Genomic DNA, 23883 nt, shown 5'->3' with positions numbered 1-23883 from the left:
TAGTTTTAATTTGAAGTATACCAACCTTTTTTCTGACTAAATAACCCCGTATAAATGCTTGCAGTTTAATGACAGCTCTTCTAGTTTTGTTGTATTTCATAACTTGAAGCTTGCCTTCCTGCCAAGCCCTCAGATGTTTTTGGATAATTACAGCAGCAGCTTTTTGTTGAACAAGTTTCCTTCTTGCCTTGAAACCTCTGTATGCTTTTTGGATCAAACACGCAGCTTGAAGCTTCTGAAAAAGATTGTAAAGAATGCATTAATAATTAAACTTTTGTTCATTCCTGTCACAATCAATATACATTTATATTTTAGTTCTAGTTTTTCTTTTACATCATAAGAAAAAAAACAAAAATAAAATAGGAAATACAAGCAAACTCATGCAGTACTAATTTATATAGAAATGCACTTTCACAATTTAGAAGGTCTTTTCCCTTACCTAAATGGGGTCAAAATATGGGCAATTTAACTTAATCCTTTGTAAGCAATAAAGCCAGCAGAAAATTTTACATTTTGTCTTGTTATCAGTATAGACAGGGGTAATTCAACAAATGGAACTGTTCAAAAACAAGAGTCAACCTCATTTCTCAAAGCAAAAAGGAAATTTAATATTTTGAAGATTGAACAGTTTTGATTTGAACAATCTTTGTTCTGGCCCCACCTTTTTTCTTTTCCATACTTCTGCATATTGATGACATTAAAAAAAAAAAAAAAAAAAAATCACTCAAATACATTGAAAACTTTTAATATGACCATGACAGAGTGCAAATGAAAACATACCTTTCTTAAAAGTCTTCTAGCCCTGTACTGTCTATACGCCAACTGAATCGTAACTGCAGCATTCCTAGTTGCCAGAAACTGATGTTGAACCATTCGTGCAGTAAGCGTTGCTCTCCATCTTCTTTGAATGGTAAGTGCACAGAATTTCATTTTCAAAAACCTAACATGAAAATGTGGTTTAGATTTTTCTCCAAAAGTTGAGAACATTTACATTTTTTAAGTAAGAAAAAAGTGAAAGTTTACAAAATTACTAAGATATTGTGAAAGCAGAGCTGTTATCAACCAAATTCTGGAACACTAGAACAAGGAGATAGCTAGCAATATTGGCAGAAAGTCTGGTTTAAAATAGAAGATATTTTCTGTTTTCCCACAGTAGGTACTTCCAGAACTTACTGCCAAAGTAGGTTGGGGAGGGAGACAGCAGTTTAAAAGCCATTAGACAAATTGACATATAACAGGTCCATAAAAGGATAATAAAGGGAACAGGCAAGGATGTAAGTGCTAGCATCCACAATCTAACAAGCATGGATGCTGAGTGAGGACCTTAGAAAGTGGTCAGGTTTATGTACTATCCCCAAACAGCATCTTCTACTGCTACTAGCAGAGGCCATAGTTCTGAATGAGATGAGCTATCAGGCTGATCTAGTAGAGCATTTATTGTAAAACTATCCCACAGCAAAATAAACACAAACTAGTTTAACTATTCCATTAGGCATTATAACCAAATAGTTTTCATCCTATTAGTTTTATGCTGGAATTTTAACAATACCCAGAACATCCTTCCTGTAAAAAAAAAAAAGGTAAGTGAAAAAAAGACCAAGGCCTACTCTTTCTAGATCCCCCACATGCAAAATTTAAATTTGTGAGGTAGCTTCCAGTCCAGAAAAATATTTAAACATAAAAAAAAAAAAAAAAAAACTTGTGCCAAAGAATAATCCCACCTGCATCAACAGGTTTATGTTTGTGCATGTCACGTACATGCTGCAGAGTCAGAGCCTGAGAATTGATAGGCATTTGCCAGAGTGCAAAGCAGTACTAAATAATTACATAATAAAAGCTTTAAAAAGTAGAGACATTTATATCAAATTCAGTATTACCGCATCCGCTGCTGTTTTGTTTTGAAGTGACTCTGAATAACACGTATAGCTTTTACCACAGATGTGTATTCCTTTCGTGCTCTGCAGCCTCGAAGCCAGGCTTGAATTACTTGTGCTGCTCTCATTTTGTTAACCCATTGCCTGGCTTTATATCCTCTATATGATGCCTATTAAATATATAAAAAGAAAAAAAAAAAAAATTCAAAACTTGATTTTTTTTGTTTAATGGAACAAACAAAATTAAAAGCGAAAAAGTCATGTTAGCATGAAAGGCTTTTAGGATTCCTATCTCTATAGTATTACAAGTATCTAATTTCTCATGTCTAGGAAATGTTTCCTAAAACAAGTGAAACGCATTCAGGGAAATACCACAAATGCCACTCTCTTTAATGTCTATAAAAATAATTATGTCATGAAGAAACAAATGCAAGAAATATTAAAAAAAAAAAAAAACAAAAAACCACCACCAAAAAAAAAAACCACCTTCTGGTATTACCTGAATTCTAATGGCAGCTCTTTTCGTTTGATGGTATCTTTGTTGTTCAATATTTCGCATCTGATGGGCTCTGTAGTACTGCTGTATTAATACAGCAGAAAACTTGCACCGAAGGTATTTCTGTCTCTGAATGAATCCACGGAAAAATGCCTTAAAAGAGAAAGACAATCTTAGAATATTTCACCACTTGCATAGTATTGACTGGGAAGATGTTTGCATATTTTTAAGTACAGCTGTACTCACTGACTTGTTAGAAAAACAACAATGTAAGTAAATATATTTCTGATTTCCTAATTAATTCTTTTTTTCTACCCTTCAGGCAAAGTAATCATACTTACATTGTTCAGGATACAGAAGGTAAACATTCAGAAAATAACTAAGAAGCTGAGACTTACCCCCTAAAAAAATGGAGGTGATGAACGCACAACTGTTTTCTTATCTGTTAAGCAGAGCATGTACTCTCCAACAAGATAGTAATAGCAACCTAAGAAATTATCATGAGTCATTATTTATTTCCCTTTCTTCCCTGATTTGGGTGGAAAAATCGTTTCATTCCAATAATAGCCTAAGGGAAGGGGTTTCTCTTCAGGGTAAAATAACTAAGGCCACCACAGGAAGTCACTTAAAGCTTTTCCCAGAAGAAAAGGTAATTTAAAAAGTATACTCCCACTACATACAAATCATAATTAATATAAATAAGAAGGAAATATACCTTCCTCCCTCATCCTCAAGAAAAAAAAAAAATTGAGTAACTAGTCTTCAAAGCTTCTTTGAACTCACACTGGATGGATATTTAGCTTGCTACATGGAGATGAAGAACAATTCTCATTACTTCTTGCTGAGGACACTTTTATTGCATCAATGATAGAAGGAAAAAACATCAAACTAAATACTTCTCACTTCTTAGAGTACCTCTGAGAAATCACACAGTTTCACACTAAGTTTCATGTGGTGCCACTCAAGGTACCAACTGAAATGTACAAAAAAAAGAAAGCAAGTTCTGTCTTTACAGACAAGCAAGTTCTGTCTTTTCATCTCTTAAAGATGCTAGCTAGACACTCAAATTAGACTAGGGCTATTTAATAAATCTCAGAGAACTAACATGATTGATTTACTCACGCCTTCCTAAATATGACTCTTACAGAATGCAGCAGTCATGCCTTTTTTGCCAGTTACTTCACTTTATACCCAATACCAGTGCCCACTCATTTCAACATGTCAAGACAGCTTTCATTCACATTCCAACCAAAAAAACCACTCATTAAGCTACTAATATTTATATAGACAAAAGCCAGTTAAGACAAAAATATTCTTAAAAGAACCACAGAAACACACACAAGTGTCAGGACTCATTTGAAGTAGTAAAATTCTAGGGCATAAACAAGATGATAAAGGGAACATTACTTTTTAAGATGAGTACTTCAGCAAGGAAACACAAAACAGAGCTGAACTGAGACTCATTTCTGTGCACTGTGGTAGTAAGCTTTATACACCTACCATGCAGTATACTTCAGAAATCAATTCTACTTTAACATATAGCTTTAAACTGTTGTTTGCAAGAGCAGTAATCTTAAAAAACTCACAAAAGAGGGGAAAAAAAAAACCCCACACCCAAAACCCACTAGTATACATTCAAAAGTACCTGGATTTTTATTGTGCTTTCCTTAATTTTGTGAAACCTCTTCCTTTCAATGAATCCTCTGACTCTAGCCTGCACAATGATAATGTTCCTCCGGGTTTGTAAGTAAGTCATTCTTTGGTACTTCACAGTCAAGTGGGATCGGTAGCATTGTTGTAAGACAACTGCTGCTTTTTTATAGCTTGTATACTGTGATTTAGTTTTGTGCATTAAGTAATAGGCTTGTAACGTAATAGCTGCTGTTCTAATTTGAATAAATTTTCTACGCTGCACAGCCATCTGAAGAACAGACTGAATCTTTCTTGCAGCTCGCATGCGTCTTGCTATTTTTCTTGCCTTCATACCACGGAAAGCAGACTGAATAATTACAACTGCTTGTCTTTGAGCAGAACACTCCGCTTTCTGTAAACGAGCCCTGTGACATGCTCTGTACCACCTCTGAATAGCAACTGCTGAACTCTGAATCAATTTATAGCGAGTCCTTGTTCTTCGGCTTCGGAACATAGACTGGATCATTATTGCTGCTGCTTTCTTTTCAAGAAAACGTCTCCTCTCTACACGCATTTGTAAGAATGATTGTATGCACCGTGCAGCAACATTGGTTTTATACAACTGCCTAGCTTTTTTAGCACGAAAAGAGGACTGAAGGCAAATGACAGCCTTTCTTATTTTTGCATAGTTTTCCATGGCAGCTTCTTTTGCCATTTTGGCTCTGAACCTTTGCTGTATAACTCTGACAGCCCAGCACAACTGTTTGTAATATCTATGTTGTATGTACATGCGATAACTAGACTGTATTACAATTGCTGAATCATGCATGATTTTCAGCTTCTGTCGTTCCTTCATGCCTCTATATGATGCTTGAATAATAAGAGCAGAATTCTTCATTGTCAGATACTTCTTTCGTTGATTCTTTCCTTTGATGTAGGATCGATAGCAGTTCTGTATAACAATAGCTGCAATTCTCATATTTTGATAGGACCTCCTATTCCTGTGCATTTTGTAGGCTGACTGTATTGTACTAGCAGCTAAATGCATACGCTGAATACTCTTCCGCACTCTGATACCTCTGTACACAGCCTGTATATGAATAGTGGCTCTGCGAAGAGAAAGATACTCCGAAGTATGCTGTCTTGACAGAATCAAGGCTCGGTATCTTCTCTGAAAGACAAGAGTAGCTGCTTTAAGAGACAGATATCTTTGACGTTCTCTAAAAGCTTTAAAATTTTTCTGAACAACAATAGCAGCACAGTGCATTTCTCGATGTTTTTTTGCTCGCATGTCTCGAAAAGCCTTCTGTATACAAGTTGCTGCTTTCTTTAATGAAGAGTAACGCCGTACTGCAATTTTCTTTAGGTTATTGGCTCTGTATCTCTTCTGTATTAGCTGGACTGCCCACTGAACTTTTCTGTAATGGCAGTACTGCCTATACATTCGGTAGTTTCTCTGTATTCTAAGTGCTGCCTCATGTCTTTTCTTCAAATAGCATCTTGTTTTCATTCCTCTATAGGCAGCCTGAAGAACTAAAACAGAATTGTACAGTTTTAAGTATATTTCTCTCACACGCTTCCCTTCCCTGTAAGCACGGTAACGCTGCTGTATGACTACTGAAGCAAGCCTGACAGCTTGATAAGAAATGTAAATTTTACGCATTCTTAAGGTTGCTTGAATAACTGTAGCAGCTTGATGCATCTGCTGCATCTTTTTTCTTACCACAAAGCCTCTATAGACGGACTGTATGATAACAGCAGCTTTAAGGAAAGAGAGATACTTTTGATGTTGAATTTTTGCTAGTTTTGTTGCTCTGTATTTTCTCTGAATTACAATAGCAGCTGTCTTCATGGAAAGAAAATCTTTTCTTATGAGAAAAGTTCTAAATCTTCTTTGAATAAGCTCAGCTGATTCACTCCTAGTTCTTATAAATCTTCTTGTTTTCATACCACGGAACCTGGCCTGGATACGAAGTGTAGCACTTTTCATAATCCTATAGTTGTGAACTTGTGTATCTCGCTCCTTACAAGCGCGGAACCACTGCTGAATCCGCCTAGTTGCCAGCAACAATTTTCTGAAATCCCTCTGTTGTTTGTGCATTCGATAATAAGACTGTATTATTGCTGCTGACTGATGCATAGCTTTTAAGTCTTGTCGGACCTTCATGCCTCTGTAGGCAGCCTGAAGGATAATGATAGCCTTCTTTAGCTCCAAGTACTTTTTACGTTGTACTTTGCCTAAACAAAATGCTCTATATTGTCTTTGAATTATAATTGCTGCCATTCTCATTGCCTGATATTTTACGTTCATGCGATGCATCTTAAATGTGGCTTGGATACAAATAGCTGCTTGATGCATACAGCGAATTTGTTGTCTAACTCTTACACCTCTATAAATTGCCTGCATTTTCACTGTGGCTTTTTTCAAAGACAAATATTTCTGCTTTTGACATTTAGCATGAATAATTGCACGATAATGCCTTTGAACTACTATAGCTGCAGATCTAAGTCTTTCATAGTGCTTTCTGATCAGGTAAGATTTGAAGGCAGCTTGTATAGTTGTAGCAGCGTTGTTTAGTTTGCTCAATTGTTTCCTCACAGTCATCCCACGGTAAGCAGATTGCAAGACTAACACAGCTGCCTTTGTTTTTAGATAAATTGCACGTTGGTTTTTTTTCATACAGTAAGCTCTGAAGTATTTCTGAATCACTAGAGTGGCTTGTCTTAGTTTCTTATATCTGAGTCGATTTACATGCATTCTGTAACAGGACTGAATAATTGTTGCAAGATTATTTTTCTTCTGAATTGTTTTTCTCACAGTTTTCCCCCTCCATACTGCCTGAAGACGCACTACAGAGTTCCGCAGCTGAACATATTCTTGCCGTTGTTTCTGGCCTATAACTCTGGCTCTGTAATGCTTTTGGACAGTTAGCACAGCACGGTTCATAAGCCTGAATTTTTTCAGGGCCATGAATCTTCTGAAGGCAGACTGTATCTTAGTAGCAGCAACACACTGTCTTTGAATCTGCTTTCGTACCTTCCAGCCACGAAAAGCTGCTTGTAAAGAAAGCACTGCCGCTCTTGTTGTTAAGAAGTTCAGTCTTTGCCTGTTACCAGTCTTACAAGTTCTGTACCACCTCTGAATCACAATGGAGGCCTGAACCATTGCCTTATATTTCATTCTCGCAGCATGAGCTCTAAAAGCAGTCTGAATTTTAATAGCAGCCCTATATTCAAGGTTAAGTTTTTTGCGTGCCTTATAACCCCTGTAGGCTGCCTGTAAGCACACAGCTGCTTTTTTAACTTGTAAGAACTCCCGCCTCTGACACAGTTGTTTTTTGTATGCACGATAATGTTTTTGAATGACAACAGCAGCACTATAGATGCTTAAATAACGTTGCCTGTCCCTTCTCATTCTGTAGCGTGCCTGGAGAAATATTGCAGTCTCCCTCCACCTTTGTATTTGTTTCCTGACAAGATAGCCTCGAACTACAGCTTGAATTCTTATGCAAGCTCCCTTCAGTTTCCTATAATCTTCTTTAAGTTGAAGAGCATATCTATGAGACCGGTATCTTCGCTGGACGTAAAGTGTTGCCTCCCTTAATGCACAATAATGCTTACGTGCTTGCCTCATCTTTACAAAAGCTTGAATCTTCACTGTTGCATCTTTCAAGTTTTTAAATCTCTTCCGGGCAACATAAGCACGGTAACTTGACTGGATTTTTATCACAGATCTCAATATGCGAGCCTCTTTCCTAGCTTCCATTCCTCTGTAGGCAGACTGTAGGACAACAGCAGCCAGACACATCCTCTGGAAAGAAGCAGCTGCTTTTTTAGAAGTGACATGTGCCCTATACCAGGTTTGAATTACAGAAGCAGCATTTTTAATCTGTTTGTATCTTTTTACTTGCTGGTATTTTCTCACATGTGACTGCAATGTAGTAACAGATTTTTTTAATCGTAGAAATCTTAGTTTCTCTTTTTTCATTCTCCACAGTGATTGAACAACACAAACTGCCTTTGTCTGCCTGTACAGTTTACGTGCCTTCATGCCTCTAAAAGCAGACTGGAGAACTATCACTGCTGCACGCTTTTGCAAATAGTCTTCTCTTTCAATTTTTCCTAGTTTATAAGCTCTGTAATACTGCTGAATTGTCACTATTTTTGCCCTGTGTTCCTGGTAAACACGTCTAGCCAGCTGACACCTGTACCAAGCCTGAATCTTGATAACACTTTGCTTAATACGTAGATACCGCTTCAGATCTCTGTGCATCCTATACCAAGACTGAATGACAAGGGCAGCACTCTTTCTTTTAGCCAGTTTTGAAGATTGCCATTTTCGGAAATAAGTCTGAAGCACTAAAGTTGCTTTTATTTTCTGTTGAATTTTGTATTTTCTCCATCTTCTGAATGCAGATTGAATAGTAAGCGCTGAAGACTTCAAGATTTCATATCTTCGCCGATCTTTTTTTGCCAACTTAGAGGCACGCAGATGACTCTGAATTGTAACAGTAGCCCAAACAATTCGTTTATATGCAGCAACAGACTTCACCATCCTTATCCTTGCTTGTACAAAGATAACATAATATCTTAGCTGTAAATATCTTTTCCTAGCAGAGTATCTTCTCCAATAAGCCTGCAGGAAAAAGCAGAAAATTTAGTATTTTCTTTGTGGTATCTAGAGTTAAGCCTAAATTTGAGAACTACTGACCTCAGACTTTTTAAGATTTCTTTATTCCTACTTAATCCCTAGGAAGATAAGCCCAGATATCTATTAAAAAAAAAAAAAAAAAAAAAAAAAAAAGCCAAGTGCTTGAATCACTTTAAGCATTTTAAATTCTGGGAAGAAGCTAAATTTGCCTGGCAACAAAAGGGTCCCTTTTAAATTATTTGATAAATCAGTGATTCTTCAATCTCCATTCCAAAAAAAGTCTTAAGAATGTAATATTTAGCTTTGGGTAATAGTAGGGAACGTATCTTGAGAAACTGAATTAACTGCCCAACTACCAATTGGTAACTAATGTCTGCCATTTTGAACATGCCCACCACAGGTGTCATAACTCCAGGAGAGTATTTTTTTTTTTTTTTAAAGCTTCTTCAGTAATGTTCAGCAGCCTCAAAGAGGCAAGTCAACAAATCTGATCAGTCTTTATGTTGACTGATTTAAGGTGCAGTGTTTTAACATTTATGGTATACCAAAATAGTCACTGTCAATTTGATAGCACGTTATCATTTCTCTCTAGAGAGAGAAAGTTACCAAAACATCTCAAAATCAGGGAGGGGGAGGAGGTATTGTATTTTGATGCTGACAGCAGTTGCTGCAAGCAGAACAAATGACCCTAAGGAGCAAGCCTTTTTTTTTTTTTTTTTTTTTTTACAGGTTTCAGAAGGTGTCCTTGCTCTGTAATCTCACTTTAGATCATATTACCTGAATGACTGTGGCAGATTTATTTCTCGCTTCCTCCAGTTTTGTCTTTTTCAGATTTAAAAAAATCATCCTGGCTAAGTATCTTCTCCAATGCTTCTGGATCAAAACTGCTGCATTCACTTTCTTCAGGATGCATCGACGAGACAAGAAGTTTATTGCAGATTTTTGAATTATCCGAGCAGCTCTGTCTCTTTCCTACACAGGGTGAATTTCCACTGAACAGTTAGGATTGGAAATCTCACTGAAACTTGTGATGTATTAAAATAGCTATCTAAAGAAATCTCAAGAATTAGGCTTGTTGATGAAAAACACCTAAATAAATAGAACATCTACACCTTCTACACCACAGATTCTTAGAATATTTCAGCTGAACACCGTTCCAACATCAAATAATATGTATCTCAGTTAGACACAGTGGCGGCATTTATCAACCTTAATGGTATCATAGTTTTAAAACCATCACAAGATCTGGTATAACTACCAGAAAAGCAAGAAACAAAATATCAGAACACATAAGACCCAACTCAAAATACTGGTGAAGCTTAGCTCCTGAACAAAAATATTAAATCCATGCAGAAGTTTAATTAATCTATTCATCTTGTAGACATTAATAGGAATCAAAAATTAACTACTCTCTTTTTGTTTTAAGGAGGCAGTGCAACAATTTTATATTTGAAATATTGGGAAAAGGGCTTAAGGGGTAACCTACTCTAGACAGAACACAAAAGAACAGTAGCCTTTAAACAAATGTAATTATTTCAGAATAGTCTTAAACAAAAGTGTTTAGTAGATTACACAAAAGAGGACATATATTTTGATAATGAAAATGGTACTCATTAATTTAAATGCCAATATTACTCTAGTAAACCTGTATATTCCAAACAGTGAACTTATATTCTTTATTTAGTATTTCTCAAAGTCAAAACTATGAATATTGCACAGGCAAAGAGTACCTGAGAAAGTTTCAGCTCCCTTTTCAGCCTGTAATTCCTCCAAGCAGACTGAATTAATCGAGCAGCTCGAGTTTCTTTCCGAAGATCTAGAAGCCGCGAACACAGAAATGATACGTAGGTAATAACAACCTATATAAACACAGAACACAGCAAGTTAAGGGCTATATGGAAGAGAAGGACATGTTCACACGAGCACAGAACAGGTTTACATCAACTTTAAAGGCATCTTACCTTCTCATCAGGAATTGTATTAGACATGTCTGAGTGATGAATCATTGCTGGTATTCCACCTAGGTCAGAAACTGCAGCATTGATCAGCTGGAAGTTTTTCCTTTCATTGTCCAAGAGTTCCTTGCATAGGTCTGAGGCAGTTACAGCTTTGCAAAGAGAAAATGTTTGTCAAATCAAATTGTGCCTAGAAGAAATAGATTTAACATGAATTTCTGTGTATCAAATAACTCACTTTGGTCAAATATTCCTTCCACAACATTTAGAGAAGTATCAGATTCTGAAGAGGATGAGGAGGTAGAGTTTAGTCCCACTGTACGAGTTCTTGAGCATTCTACTGTTTGAGTTGTACGTTGGCACACAGCTTCCAAAGGCACGTAACATGGATGATAATGATGAATCAAATAACATAATACTCTACCATCTGAGAAACACACTGTGAAATTTTCCACCTGTTAAATAAAATACAGTAAGATAAAAGTTCCCTGAATTTTTGTTACCAGTTAATTGGTATAAACTGGATATAGAATTTATCTTGTACCTTTGAAAGTGACCAAGTGCAATTTTTTTTTTAACAAAAAAAAAAATTTATGAAACTAGTGCTTCCTTTGAACATTCACTGTACAGTGACATACTGCTGTGAGAACCCAGAAACAAAGATGTGTGAATCACTATACAGTGAATCTCCAAAGGAAACATTTAAGAAACCAAAAAGAAAGCAATCTTTCTACAGAAGGATTCCCAAGAAACTTCTATAGATATGTTTACACTAGGTATTCAGTGAAGAAATAAGGTCTGAACTTGCATCAGTCTTAAGCACTCTGTCCTGCCCTTCAGAAAAAAATAACAGGTGTGACTGTATTCTGACCAGAGACAAGTCTCTGAACAGGGCTTCTCTTCTTGGAAGGAACAAACAACATGTCCTTTCTAAACAAACATCTCTGAGGAAAGGAATTCCCCTTACCCCAAACATTAGTTTAATTCTCACAGTTCCTAAAATGGTGAAAATTTTATGCACAAATACTTTTAGGATGAATGCTCATTAAAAATAAACAACCCCTTATTCCAGTAAAAATGTTATACTTTTAAAAGGCATTTTTATGTATAAGACTAACTGGAAGGGGAGATCCTTTTGCTCAAATTTGTTTAAAAGGAGAGCTGCGGCTAAACCCACAGAAAGACAGTTATTTCAAATCAGATTTAAACAAAGTCCAGGATATTTAAAACTAATTACCATTGGCTGCTACTACATATTTGCTAGTTTGAAGATTTGTGCTCTATAAAGAATAAGCATTCTTATAACAGCAAAGGATGTATTTGCTGAAATGTACACAAAACTATTTACCTTGGTATTGTAAAATCCACAAACAGCATTTACCCATGCCATCAGCAGCTTCACATTTTCACTGTAACTGTCAGGTGAGGAGTTACTAATATTATCTTCTTGTACTCTTGTACAAGAGTTTGGAAAAGTCTTGAGAGCACCCAGTTGCATTTTTCTTTTGTGTGCATTCTTTAAAAACTCAATTTCTTCTTTTAACTGTTCCACATTAAGAAAAACATCCACCTATTAGGAAGGAAGAAAAAAGATTTTATGTCATCAACAGTCTGACGTGTCATGCGTTATAGCAGCTGGATGCAGAGGGTTTAGATACAGCATTTTAAAGAGAAACTACTCTCACTGCTTAGCAGTACCTGCCACACTGAATCAGTAGTGGATAACCTGGACTTGCCAGCATAGATGGCAGTGTTCACTACCAACTGCTTCAGATAACCTAAACCCACATTCCCGCTGTTCTGTGTAAAACGGTTACTTCATTAGTCAATAGTTGGGGGAAACAGGGAAATTCCCTGAAACAGCCTCTGTAATTTCACCATACTTCAGAGGAAACTACTGAATTCAGAGTCTCGCCTGCATTTCTACTGAGTCTATGTACCACTCCTCCTCATTTAAGGGATTCTGAGAGGACCTGAGCTGGTGTGAGAAGATTTGGAGAACAAGTAGCATACCCACAGGGCTTGGATAAAGTCACTGCTCACTGAAATTATTTCTTTAATCAAAGGCAATGCAACTGTGACACATGCATATAGAACTAACTGCAGGAAGTTAACTACTCAATACTCCAACAATACTTAAGTAAGATAATAGTTACATTTGATTTTTATTATGTTCTTCTGGCTCTCTGATAGATCTGTGGCTACAGTCTTTGAAATTCTTGCTTTGGTGAAATTCCACCTCAATTTGTATTATTTTACCTTTCATACTTTATGTTCCTTCCAACTGGATTTGTCAGCTGGATCCTTATTTTCAAAAGACTATCCAACTCAATTTAACTCCTGAAACAGTCTTAAGAAAACTATTTTTGCTTCCTCTACCAATTTTTTCCAGTGGCTTTGAAATGCTATTTCAGTAATGCCTAAGAAAACTTCAATCTTATTTAAAGAATGTTTCTTCAAATTGACTGTCTTGGACAAATGGAAAAAAGTAGAACTATAGCTTCAGAGCTTACTCTAGAATTGTCTATCAGCATAACCTCAAAATGTCCTTTTCAGTTAGTAAGAGCTTACCAGCATTTTGAGACCAACATTATTTTACTTTTAATTATCAATTCTGTTGGCATATAGCATAAACTCAAAAGTTAAGTTTTTTCCAATAACCTTTATGAATGTATATAAAAAAAAGCACAGATAAAGTATTATCTAAACTGTATCATTAGGGAACAGTTAGCAGATTTAGGTAAAGTTTGCACGGCACTTTGAATCTACAAAGCAGATCATTTCACAGTCGAAAACTTGATTAGTAGAGGCTTTCACAGAAAACAAATATTCCTGAAAGACTGGTGTTTTCATTATCACCCATTTGTAACTAGTAGCAAACAAACAAAATAAGTAATTGAATAGTACCTGGAAGGCAAAGACAATTTTCCACAGGAGTGCTAACGTTCGTTCTCTGTGTCTATCCACAATATCCCTGGCGTCAATTGAAGCACCTATCAAATAAAACAAGGAATTAAAGTGTGTACTAGTCCTCAAATGCACTTCGAATAACCCAGATTTCTAGGCCTTACCACTTTCATCTTTCAAGTGAATTCCTCGCTCTTTAAGCACGTTAAGAACAATGTCAACATTATGCATCTTCTGTAGACGACTTATTGCAGGAACTCTCAGTTGCTTTGAAAGATTCCAGTTTTTGGTGAGAAGTTCCATTGTTCTCCTAACAAATGGAATTTCACAGTTTAATACCTTAGCTGAGCTCATATTAAGTATTACATAAAAGAAAACAAATAGTTCAAAATAATTCTGTATCAACGCACACAAGACGAATGCCACATTGTAAGTCCACAGCCAGATTCGTTACAGCAAAATCAAATTCATCAAGTGGAGTTTGAATGTGACTGACAGGTAGTCCTAAGAAACCAAGATGGCGGGAAAGGTCACCTTCACCACTCAGGAAGTCCCGTGAAAATGCAAGCAGAAGGTCTTTGCTAGCCTAAAAGAAGAAAGAAAGGGGAAAAAAAAAAAAAAAAAAAAGGGAAGACAACACTGCAATATTCATCAAGCAGAATACAATTTTCATCCCTTGTCCCCCAAATTGCATTCCATATGCCCTTGCCTAATACTTAAAATGATAATTTTTTAAAAAAATTAATTTTAGCCAGTTCACACAGCTTTAATTTTCATTGTACCTGGCTACCACGTCACTGAAAGCACCACCAAATTCAAGAATACTTTTTTCTCAGTCTGTCTGTCTACATAATACAAACCCAAGAAAAGTGATTTTATTTGAACATATTTGTTAATCAAAGCCTTTGTATGACAGATGTTGCATAGTCTTTCTTATCACAGCAAAATAACAGAAAAAAACAAACAGAAAAGACCAAACTGACTTACAGTTTAAGATCAGCTGCAATATGCTAGAGTGATATTTAAAAACAATGTAGAAGCTTAACCTTAGAGAGGGAAGCCAGATAACACAAGATAATGGAGTCCTTCCTACAGGACCAGCACCTCAAAATTTTCTTGGGAATTCCTTTACATGACCATGAGATGTGTTGAGAATGTTCATGCAAAAGGCTAAACAGCCAAGACTTGTTAAAGAAAAGTACACAGTCAGATAAAAAAAAATTTCTATATTGAGTCTTAGGACAGTATTGGAGGGAGACATCAAATCACAGCTCTCTTACCTTGAACTCTGCATCCTTACAAAAGAGGCAAGGGTCATGGTCAATCATTCTGGACCGTTTGGCACAATCCAGAAAGCAAACTAACAGCAGCAATTTTTTCAGTGTGAATTTTGACAGAGCTTCTTCATGACCTAAAAAGACAGAACCCATTAAGTGATAGTTCAAAAGTTAAGTGCTACAAATAAACTGTTTCTGGAAGTAGTAGTTACCTTCTCGGTAAAGGTGAGGCACAGTGGGATGTCTGTATTCAGCTGCAATGTCAGGGTTCCAAAGCAAGCGATTAAGGATAAATATTGCTAAACCCATAACATCACTATTACTCTCCAAAGCTATCAGTTCTCCATAAACAGTCTAATATGAAAGGAGGGGAAAAAGCAGAACCGTTAAAAATTACCTTAAATACTATGAGGGTTTTTGAATAACATACATTACTGAAATTCTGAATTAGTAAATGGTAATTAGTCTCTAAAAATCAATCAGTTTTACAAATCAGTCACTGAAGGATAAAACCAAAGAAAAATTCAGAAGATCCAGTCTCATATCAAAACATGTATGATCATCTGCATCTGAGGAATCAATCAGGAACTGCCTTAAGACAACTGCATTTTTATCCAGTTTACTAAAGAGTGAAATTGATAGGAAACTGCTTTTGTGTTATTGGTGACAGAGTTAAGTTCCACTTTCCTTGATTAAATATTTTCCTTTTTAATAAGGTAAGCACTTTTTTAAAGCAAGTCTGTTGTAACAATTTAAAAGAAATATAAACATGCTACAACTGAATTGAACCTACCTGAATTAGTAAAAGAGAAAATACAAAGAAACCCGAAACATCCCCTACTAAAACAAATTGCTAGATGTCCTTTAAACTTTGATTATAGACCATAAATTCTGCACTTACCTCCAGACCTATACGCAGCCACAAAGGGTTGTAAGATAAAAGCCAGTTAAGGACTTTCTGCCTCTCTCCTGCAAGACAGCATCTTGTAATATTACATCCAGCAAACACTTCATATTATAGCAAAAATTTCTATCAAATGATTTTAGATTAAATCAACTTAGTGTGTGAATAATCCTTTTTTCACTTACAAGAAAAGAGAGGATGCAAAGTTTTAGTATTCTTACCTACATCTTTCCAGAGGTGTCTGTCTCTACGAACTAGCAAACGTCTAGTTTCAATCTCAACCTCCAGCTTCTTAATAGCTTTAACCATTGTTTCAGATGTAAACAAACGGCAAGCATCACGTCGTAACTTATTCAGCTTACGATGAGCCGTATAAGCTTTTAGAGATGCTTCATCTTTCGTTGGTGCTTTAGGAACACTGGTTTTATGATGGTTCTCTTCTTCCAAGATAAGAGCAGCTGCATTTACTGTTTAAACACACACAAGAAGTATGCATTTACATCTCAAAGGTAGCTTTGCCCACCTCATTTATTTTTTTCCTTTCTAAGTTCACATTTTGCTATTTTCCTTCTGCTAATCGTTTTATCCCTCAGGAAGCTTATCAGCTGTTGTATTAAACATATATTGTCAACTACATCTATATTAGTCAAACATTTAATATAAAAATGCTTATTTCATAAGCAAGCAGTGCTAGGAATTCAGTTTTAAGATCAATTGTACCATCTTCAGTTTTTTTAGATTGAAGCTAAAGATAGAGGAAAAAGTTTTTCAGCAGGTGGGGATTCCCCGCTCAATACCCACTGAGGACTGCTGCAGCCACATGATAACAGTGTGTATTTCTTGTTACAGAGCACACTCCCCATTCAGGTGTGTGGTATGCTGTGCTTGGTGTGAGCAAGTGTGCCATCCACACTTACCACAAGGGGAAAATATGACTCTGAAAGGGTTAGGTTGTTATAACATTCTGCTGGGATGGACAGCACTGTCTCCAATGTGAGAACTGCTTTCGGTTTAGCATATTCCATATTGTCTATAGCATAACTGCCACTGAAACACATTACCAAATATTTGGTTTATGATTATCACAGTATTAAGTCAAAGGCTGGAAAGGGAAACACAGGTGATACATAAAAATTAAAAACCAAAAATCTACTCCCACCAAAGAGCTTAATATTACACAAACTAAAGTGACAAATTGGGACTGGTGTTAAGCTAGTACTACTTACTATTCATTAATATTAATAAAGTACCTTATGTAATGTTTAAGAAAATTAAAAGACAAAGTGAAAATTCTTGTACTCTTACCTTGTGAGGTGTTTGTTTTCACACTGAAGTCATCAGGGGTAAGTACAAAATTTAACCACCAGGTGAAACCTCGTTGCTGCTTCTCCTTCCAACGTTCATCATAAAACATGTTTTTAGCAGCAAAAGGCATTGGGTGCCTAGGGATGACTATTTAAAACAAACAAACAAAAAACGTAAGTGTCTGCAGTTCTTGAAATGTTTGATAACCAATATACATTTAATTGTGGAAAGGATTAACATTTGACACTCCATTTTTCTGCATTATAGCAGAAAAAAGCAGATTGTTAGAATCTTCAGTGACCCGCAGATCAGCCACCATTAAATAAATTTCAGCCACAAAACATGGATTAAGTTATTAAAGCACTAGAACAAAGACAAGATTTCTAGAACCCAGGCCTTTTGCAATGCACATCTTGGGACAAAACCAAGTTGTGCTGGATTACATCCAGGAAGAACCATTTCAGAGATGCATTTTTCTGATCAGATCAACTTAGTATTATTAGCTCTGCAAAATCAGTATCTTTTTGGTAAGAAGTTTTCTCTTCCTAAGTATTCTGTTGTTGTATTAAAATGTCATCAGATATAGAAAGGCCATTTCACTGATAACCATCGGACAGCTGGGAACATATCTGTAATGTAGCTTTTACACTTACAGGCAAAACTGGAGGAAAGTAACATTTACCTTCAGTTGGCCACGTGTTGCAACCCATCTTCTTATGAGAAGTCAAAATGGAACATGAAAGATTACATATATTTTTCTACTAAATATTGATTCATTGTAGGTACAATCTTCTATTTCATCTCAGCTCTAACCAGTTGGGTCTTACCAATCACTACCAGTACAGCAATTGTGACATTCAGTTCAGCATATACTGTTTTACTAAATACCAGAAGTCTGCCTACCTGTTTTCAGTGGTTTCACAAACGTCAGGTGAGACTGAGCCAATCCAGGGATAGGTTTACTAATTCTGTTGGTAGTTTTAGATGCTTTCTGAAGTGAAGAACCTGCAAGCATTTACACACAAATATCAACAACAAATACGTCAGTGAAAGTTAACGTATTAAGGTTCATACCACTTATAAAGCATGGAACTAGAGTAACTCCCCGTGAACCCATACAAAATAACAATAACCTCATGCTGAAGGAAAAAGTTAAGCAAACCATTTTGACTACAGTTAAAAGGGAAAAATAGTTAAGAGTAAATAAGTGCTGTTGTATTTCACAGTTCTTCCATGCACTAAGGAAATGTATTGCTTGCAATTCATTATCATTTGGCTAGAAACACTAAGCTAATTGGTAAAAACATTCATTAGAACATGGGAAAGTGTGTATTCTATAAGCACCTGGGGTAAGAGGTATGACTTTTTAGGGCTTGACTCGCCTCTTCCCAGTTAGATTGTATGCTACATTGATACTTATTTCAGAGCAGCCTGACTTGTGTTAGTTTAAGCATCAAGGCACCAGCTAATAAGTATTATCCACTACATAGTGGTAGAAGGACTTAAATAAAACACAAGGAAAAAATGCAGATCTAGGCTTTCTGAACTCTCAACATGTAAAAATACAAACTTTTAGTGTAATCATTTTGTTACGTTGACACCAAATGAAGGATTAAAAAAGTATGCTGTTGCAGATGGACTACAGTTGCTGCCTGACACCCCTGACAAGACGGTACCACAGAAACAAAAAAAGATAGAGATCATAAATTACAGGTTGCACTCTCCTGCTCAGCTGAAGTAGCATTTTTCATAGAACGTTCACTTCTAGAGAAGTGAAGAAGTCATTCAACTCTCTCATGCACTTCTAATAAATTTTAAGTAAATTCTGCTAATTTTTAATAAAGTTGGACCTCAAATGGATTAAATTAATGATAGGCCTTTCAAAGTTAACTTTTAGTAGTGAAATATTTTTCTTTGTGAAGTCTAGAGACAACGCCTATGCTATTAAAAGTATAGCAGGCTATATTTCTCAAGAAAAATTGTCAAGAAGAACGTAACTCAAAGCTGTCATCATTTTTGTGTTTTACAACTAGGATTAAGAGACAGCAAAGTCATTCTGGGCTCACAGAATACTTCCTTATCCAGCCACCTATCCTTACCCTAATGGATGAACAGAAATAGCCTGGTAGATAACACAGCTTTTCCTGCTGCACACTAGCACTGTTAGCGTGTTATGTTTTTATGTAGACTATCTTAAAAAGCCTGAAATCAAAGTGTGTTACTGAAAGCCCCAAATAAAATCTAGATCACAGAACAGATCATTTGAACTGAAGAAAGCAGCATATGTTATTTTGACCTGAAAATCACGATGAATTTTTCCCTGTTAGTTACATTGCAAGGACTCCATGAAGATTCTGCAAATTAAATGTTTCTTTCAGTTACAGACCCTCATTCTTTTTCTATTCCAGAGCATATTTGGGAATGGAACACTTAGAGAATCCAAAATACATTGAAATACAAGAAGTTGGCTTCTTCCGATCTTCAAGAAAGAAAGTATTGGCAAACTATAAAGGCAGACAGGTCTACACAAGGCTGACAACAAGCTAATTACAGACAGTAAAAAGCAGGCAGTGTGAACAAGACTTGGGAACTACATATTTGAAAACACATGACAACAGCAACGGAGTCAAATATTCACAATGGTGAGTGTATATATGACAGAAATCTTGTGCAGTAAGTTTCTAGTAAATTTGAATTACGTAACAAGGGCTCTGCTCCAGAACTGCCAGACAGTCTTCCTGTTACTGTCATTAACAAGCTTTACAAAAGAATAAAGTAAATTTGAAGCCATTTACAGAACCAAAACTCTGACCTAGTTTTCAAATTTTTAAAATGCAGATAATATCTAACAAATTGCAAAGGCCCACATTTTAGAGATAGGAAATATTCCTGACTGTTGGTAGACAGTTCAGTTTGCTATACAAATTTCATAATCAAAGGCATCTTTCAGAAAGCGGTAAATGAAGGAAGTACTGCTCACCAGCTTTCTTTCTCTGCCCTACTCTCCCTCGGTTTGCAGGTTTGAAGGCTGATGGTCTCATAGTAGCATGTGTTTCATTGTCCACACTAAATGTAAGAGTTCTTTTTCTTTCCACTTCTTCCACATACACCGGAGCTGTAATTCTACTATTTTCTGCATATATTTCACTTTTCCTCTTACGACCCAAAGAAGCTGATCCAGTAGGAGATGAATTTACTTTGTCATCGTGATACTTATTTTCAGCTGAAATGGGACCTATACCTGGAAGGCGTTTAGATATTTCTGCTTTTGTATGTACAGGCACCACATTAGCACATTCCATTATTGCTTTACTAAGGCATTTTTTAGATTTTGGCTGGAGGGTTTCCATTCTTTTCTCTTCAGCAGCTTCAGGCTTATTTTTGATGACAGTGGCAGAAAGAACTGGACGCTTTTTCGGTTGGTCTCTCTGAGAAGAATTGTAAGTCTGAAGTTCCTCTGTAGAAGCAAAACTGAAGTGATTTTCTTTGGGTTTGTCATAATGAAGTACCTGAGATTCTACATTATGCATCTCTAAGACTTCATTTAAGTTGTGTTCTATAGGAACATGTGTCTTTGTCTCTTTGTCTCCATTTCTTTTCCATTTTGAGGGTAGGAATTTCTTCACCACATAAGTCTCCGTAGCAGATGATATTAAAGCTGCCTCAAGTTTGGGAGTCTTTGATTGCTTATCCGACAAGCTGTCTTTCACAAATTGATCAGGTGACAGAATTGGAACAGGCTGCTCTATTATATCTATATCCATTTGATAACTGTCATTTACAAAAGAATCTGGACTTAAAATTCTCCTTGTACTTAAAACAGGCACAGATGCTGAGTGTTCTGGAGTGCAAACTGGTGAGAGTGTACAATTAAGAATTACTTCATTGTTTGTAATTGGCAGTTGTGCTAATCCAGTAGAACTGTATGCACTTTCAGATTTTAATTCATTGTGCCCATCAACAAATTTCTTGACATTACAGCTGTTTATTTCAGGCAGTAAGTCCTCATTTACAGTGGCAGCAATATCTGAGAATGTAGTAGATCTTCTCATTGAAAGTGGTGTGCAAACAGTATTACGATGTTCCTCTAACATTGGTTCAATAGGCGATATAAGCAATTTATTTTCTGAGCCAACAAGAGAGTCATTTCCTGGGGATATACTATTTTGCATTGTGTTCTGATTTTCACATGGCTGAAGTGGGCTTCTAATTCTATCCACCTTCTGGGAAACTTGAAAGGTTTTATTAACATTTTTAACTTTCAAATTACTTTTTTTAACTTTGATTGAAACAGATGTTTCTGAAGAGTTTTTCTTTTTTATAGTATCCCAAAGACTCTTCTGAAAAAGAACCATAAATAAAAGTTAGTATGCTGACTTTCTACATACTTTTATGTGTAAAAATGAACATTATTAATGTATTCATTCAAAGTCTAAAAATACTATAAAAAGAACACCTAGTCCAAAATTCACCAGAAGTTACTTCCAGGCTCAAAACCATCTTTTTTTGTCATGTTTTAGTTTTATTGTCTAAGCTGTAATGCACCAGTATGTACTTTCCAATCCAGATGAAAAAATTTTGAAGACAATGAGCATTCCCCACAGACAGCATCTTTTATCAATTTTTAATTCTCCTTCATTGAATTTTCTACTAGTAAAAACAGTATCTGTGTCAGCTGTGCCAAAGTAATAGAATTAAGACACATAATAAACACATATTTACCTTTTTCTTCAGAGGCTGTTCAGCCACACCCAGGAGCACAGCTTGATGCTTTACAATGCCATTAATAACAAAAGTTACCAGTTCTCGGACTTTTCCTTCTTCTAGTGGTGTCCATGTTACAGAAACAAAGATTCTTTGTCCTGACTATTGGAGAAAAAAAAATATTTAATATCTAGCACTTAGGTACACTTATGTAACATGAAAGACAGAGTAATCAAATCAAATGGGAAACAGTATACAGAAGTAACATATATTCCAACAACATGAAATGATAAACAATTGTTAAATGTTGAAACGTCAAGTTTTCCCTTCCGACATGTAAATTTAAGCAACCTCTACCAAAAATGTTGTCTTACTAAAAGGGCATATACCTCTTAATGAAACAATATGGAAAGCAAGCAACAACACATATAAATATAACACATAGTAGAAAGGACAAGATTTGAATAAAGTAAGTAGAAGAAATGACATAATTTTTTGCACATATTAACCAAATAAGTCCTCTAAAGTAAATTTTGAGAGAATTATATTTGGATTAACCATCAGAGGTTAATTTTCAGGACTTTAGCTGAACCTAAATACAGGTGTCAAATTTTTTAGTCAAATGACCTGCAAAGATGACATTTGACACACAAGTTCATTGAATAAAAATGAAGGCACTGCAAATAAACAAGGAAGTTGCGGGAGCTATGTATGATCTATGTAAAGATTCTTCATGCGCAGTGACCTCTACCGAACCATTTCGGTGCTCTGCTGATATCAATACTAACAGACTAAGGAATGGTTATACCACAGACACAAATACAAAAGAGAGTGTGAAAATGACCAATCCCTTGAGCATTTGAATTTGGAGTTCCACCTCCTTGGGCAGATGCATTTAATGAAAACATGCAACCTAATTTCAATATGTGCTTATACGGTAAAGCGGGTCAACAACAGTTAGTATTCACTAATTACTATAGGAAGTTGCTATTCAAATACTTCACAGTGAGAGTCTAGCCTGTTTTTATAAGCACATTGTTGCAAGAGATCTCCAGATTTTCTTCCTCTCGCACAAAAACTCTGGAGATTCTAGATGGCCATAGATACACGTTTGTCTAAACTGTCCCTTTAAAAATCGGCATTGATTGGATTAACCATAGTTTATATTTCTTTGGGAATTGTAAAGATTTTTTCCTAGATTAAGCCTGCTTTGCTCTCTATTGTATTATTAATTAACGTGCAGAAAGTGAATTAGTACCCTCTTCACAACAAGCTCCCTCAGCCTTTTTCCTAAACTAAACAGATGTCCTCCAACTTTTGAGAGGTCACTTTTTAAGCACCTCTTATTCTTCTGTTTCTGTCTTCAAAAGCACATTCCCAGAGAACAATTAATTATTCTTTTTTGCACCTTACTGCAAAAAAGCCCCTCTGTTGAGCCAGGATTTACGGCCTTCGTAGCCTGTGACACAGTCCCCAGGCCCGGAGAGGTCTAATCCCGCCATCTAAAGCTCCAGCTCTTCCCCTTTAACGCCAACCCCGGGACAGGAACACAGCGCCCACAACCACCACCCACAGCGGGGGTGCAGCTTGCGGGGTACCAGCTACCTAAGACCGCAGTGCTGCGCGGCCAGGTGACGCGTGACTTCTCCCGGGGGAGGGTTACGCCGCAAACCGGTAACACTCCTCGCGCCGGCGGAGGGGCCTCCCCTGCCGCCGAACAGCGAGCGGCTCAGGCGGGGAGCTGCCCGGCCCCCCCTTCGCCCCCGGCCCTTGGAACCACCCAGCACCCTCGCCCGCAGGGCACGGCTCGGGGCCCCCTCGCGTGTCACACACTCACACGCACCCGCCCACCGGTACCTGCACAAAAAAGCGGCGATGCTCAATGCTGAAGCCCCTGGCAGAAGCCGGAAAGCGGTCGACGACCACCTCGGCGTCCTCCGCGTTGGGGTTGTCGATGCCCAGGAGGCGCGTGCGGGAGGCGCCGACGCGCAGGCTGCCGAAGCTGAGGAAGGGCGGCCGCGAGAAGTGGCTCAAAACCAGTACGGCGGGGGCTTCCTCCGCGTCCTCCTCACCCCCCCGCGCGGCCCAGCGCCGCCGCCTAGGGCTGGCGGCGGAGCTCAGCTCCCACACCGCCGCTCCAGGGAAGAAACCCGCGGCCATGCCCGGGGCAGAAGCCCG

At 37.0% G+C, this 23883-nt stretch overlaps 1 protein-coding gene across 1 annotated transcript in view; it reads right to left on the bottom strand.

Moving 5' to 3' along the window:
• The window catches only part of ASPM (assembly factor for spindle microtubules), a gene marked incomplete at both ends in the record, with an annotated part of 30270 nt that extends 6405 nt beyond the window's left edge, over nucleotides 1-23865 (bottom strand). Inside the window, 22 exons of the mRNA XM_082312198.1 lie at nucleotides 26-235; nucleotides 781-940; nucleotides 1878-2044; nucleotides 2374-2523; nucleotides 4016-8638; nucleotides 9431-9625; nucleotides 10384-10512; nucleotides 10615-10760; nucleotides 10847-11063; nucleotides 11957-12178; nucleotides 13516-13601; nucleotides 13680-13825; nucleotides 13926-14101; nucleotides 14796-14926; nucleotides 15005-15146; nucleotides 15694-15761; nucleotides 15918-16163; nucleotides 17002-17148; nucleotides 17905-18006; nucleotides 19982-21341; nucleotides 21724-21867; nucleotides 23563-23865. Coding sequence (XP_082168324.1) covers nucleotides 26-235; nucleotides 781-940; nucleotides 1878-2044; nucleotides 2374-2523; nucleotides 4016-8638; nucleotides 9431-9625; nucleotides 10384-10512; nucleotides 10615-10760; nucleotides 10847-11063; nucleotides 11957-12178; nucleotides 13516-13601; nucleotides 13680-13825; nucleotides 13926-14101; nucleotides 14796-14926; nucleotides 15005-15146; nucleotides 15694-15761; nucleotides 15918-16163; nucleotides 17002-17148; nucleotides 17905-18006; nucleotides 19982-21341; nucleotides 21724-21867; nucleotides 23563-23865 — 9270 coding nt within the window. The remainder of the gene's footprint in view (nucleotides 1-25; nucleotides 236-780; nucleotides 941-1877; nucleotides 2045-2373; nucleotides 2524-4015; nucleotides 8639-9430; nucleotides 9626-10383; nucleotides 10513-10614; nucleotides 10761-10846; nucleotides 11064-11956; nucleotides 12179-13515; nucleotides 13602-13679; nucleotides 13826-13925; nucleotides 14102-14795; nucleotides 14927-15004; nucleotides 15147-15693; nucleotides 15762-15917; nucleotides 16164-17001; nucleotides 17149-17904; nucleotides 18007-19981; nucleotides 21342-21723; nucleotides 21868-23562) is intronic.
• Nucleotides 23866-23883: the final 18 nt, after the last annotated feature.

This window comes from Platalea leucorodia (assembly GCF_965183815.1).
Source record: "Platalea leucorodia genome assembly, chromosome: 5".
NCBI classification, from domain to species: domain Eukaryota; kingdom Metazoa; phylum Chordata; class Aves; order Pelecaniformes; family Threskiornithidae; genus Platalea; species Platalea leucorodia.
This window is presented reverse-complemented; position numbering and strand designations above follow the sequence as displayed.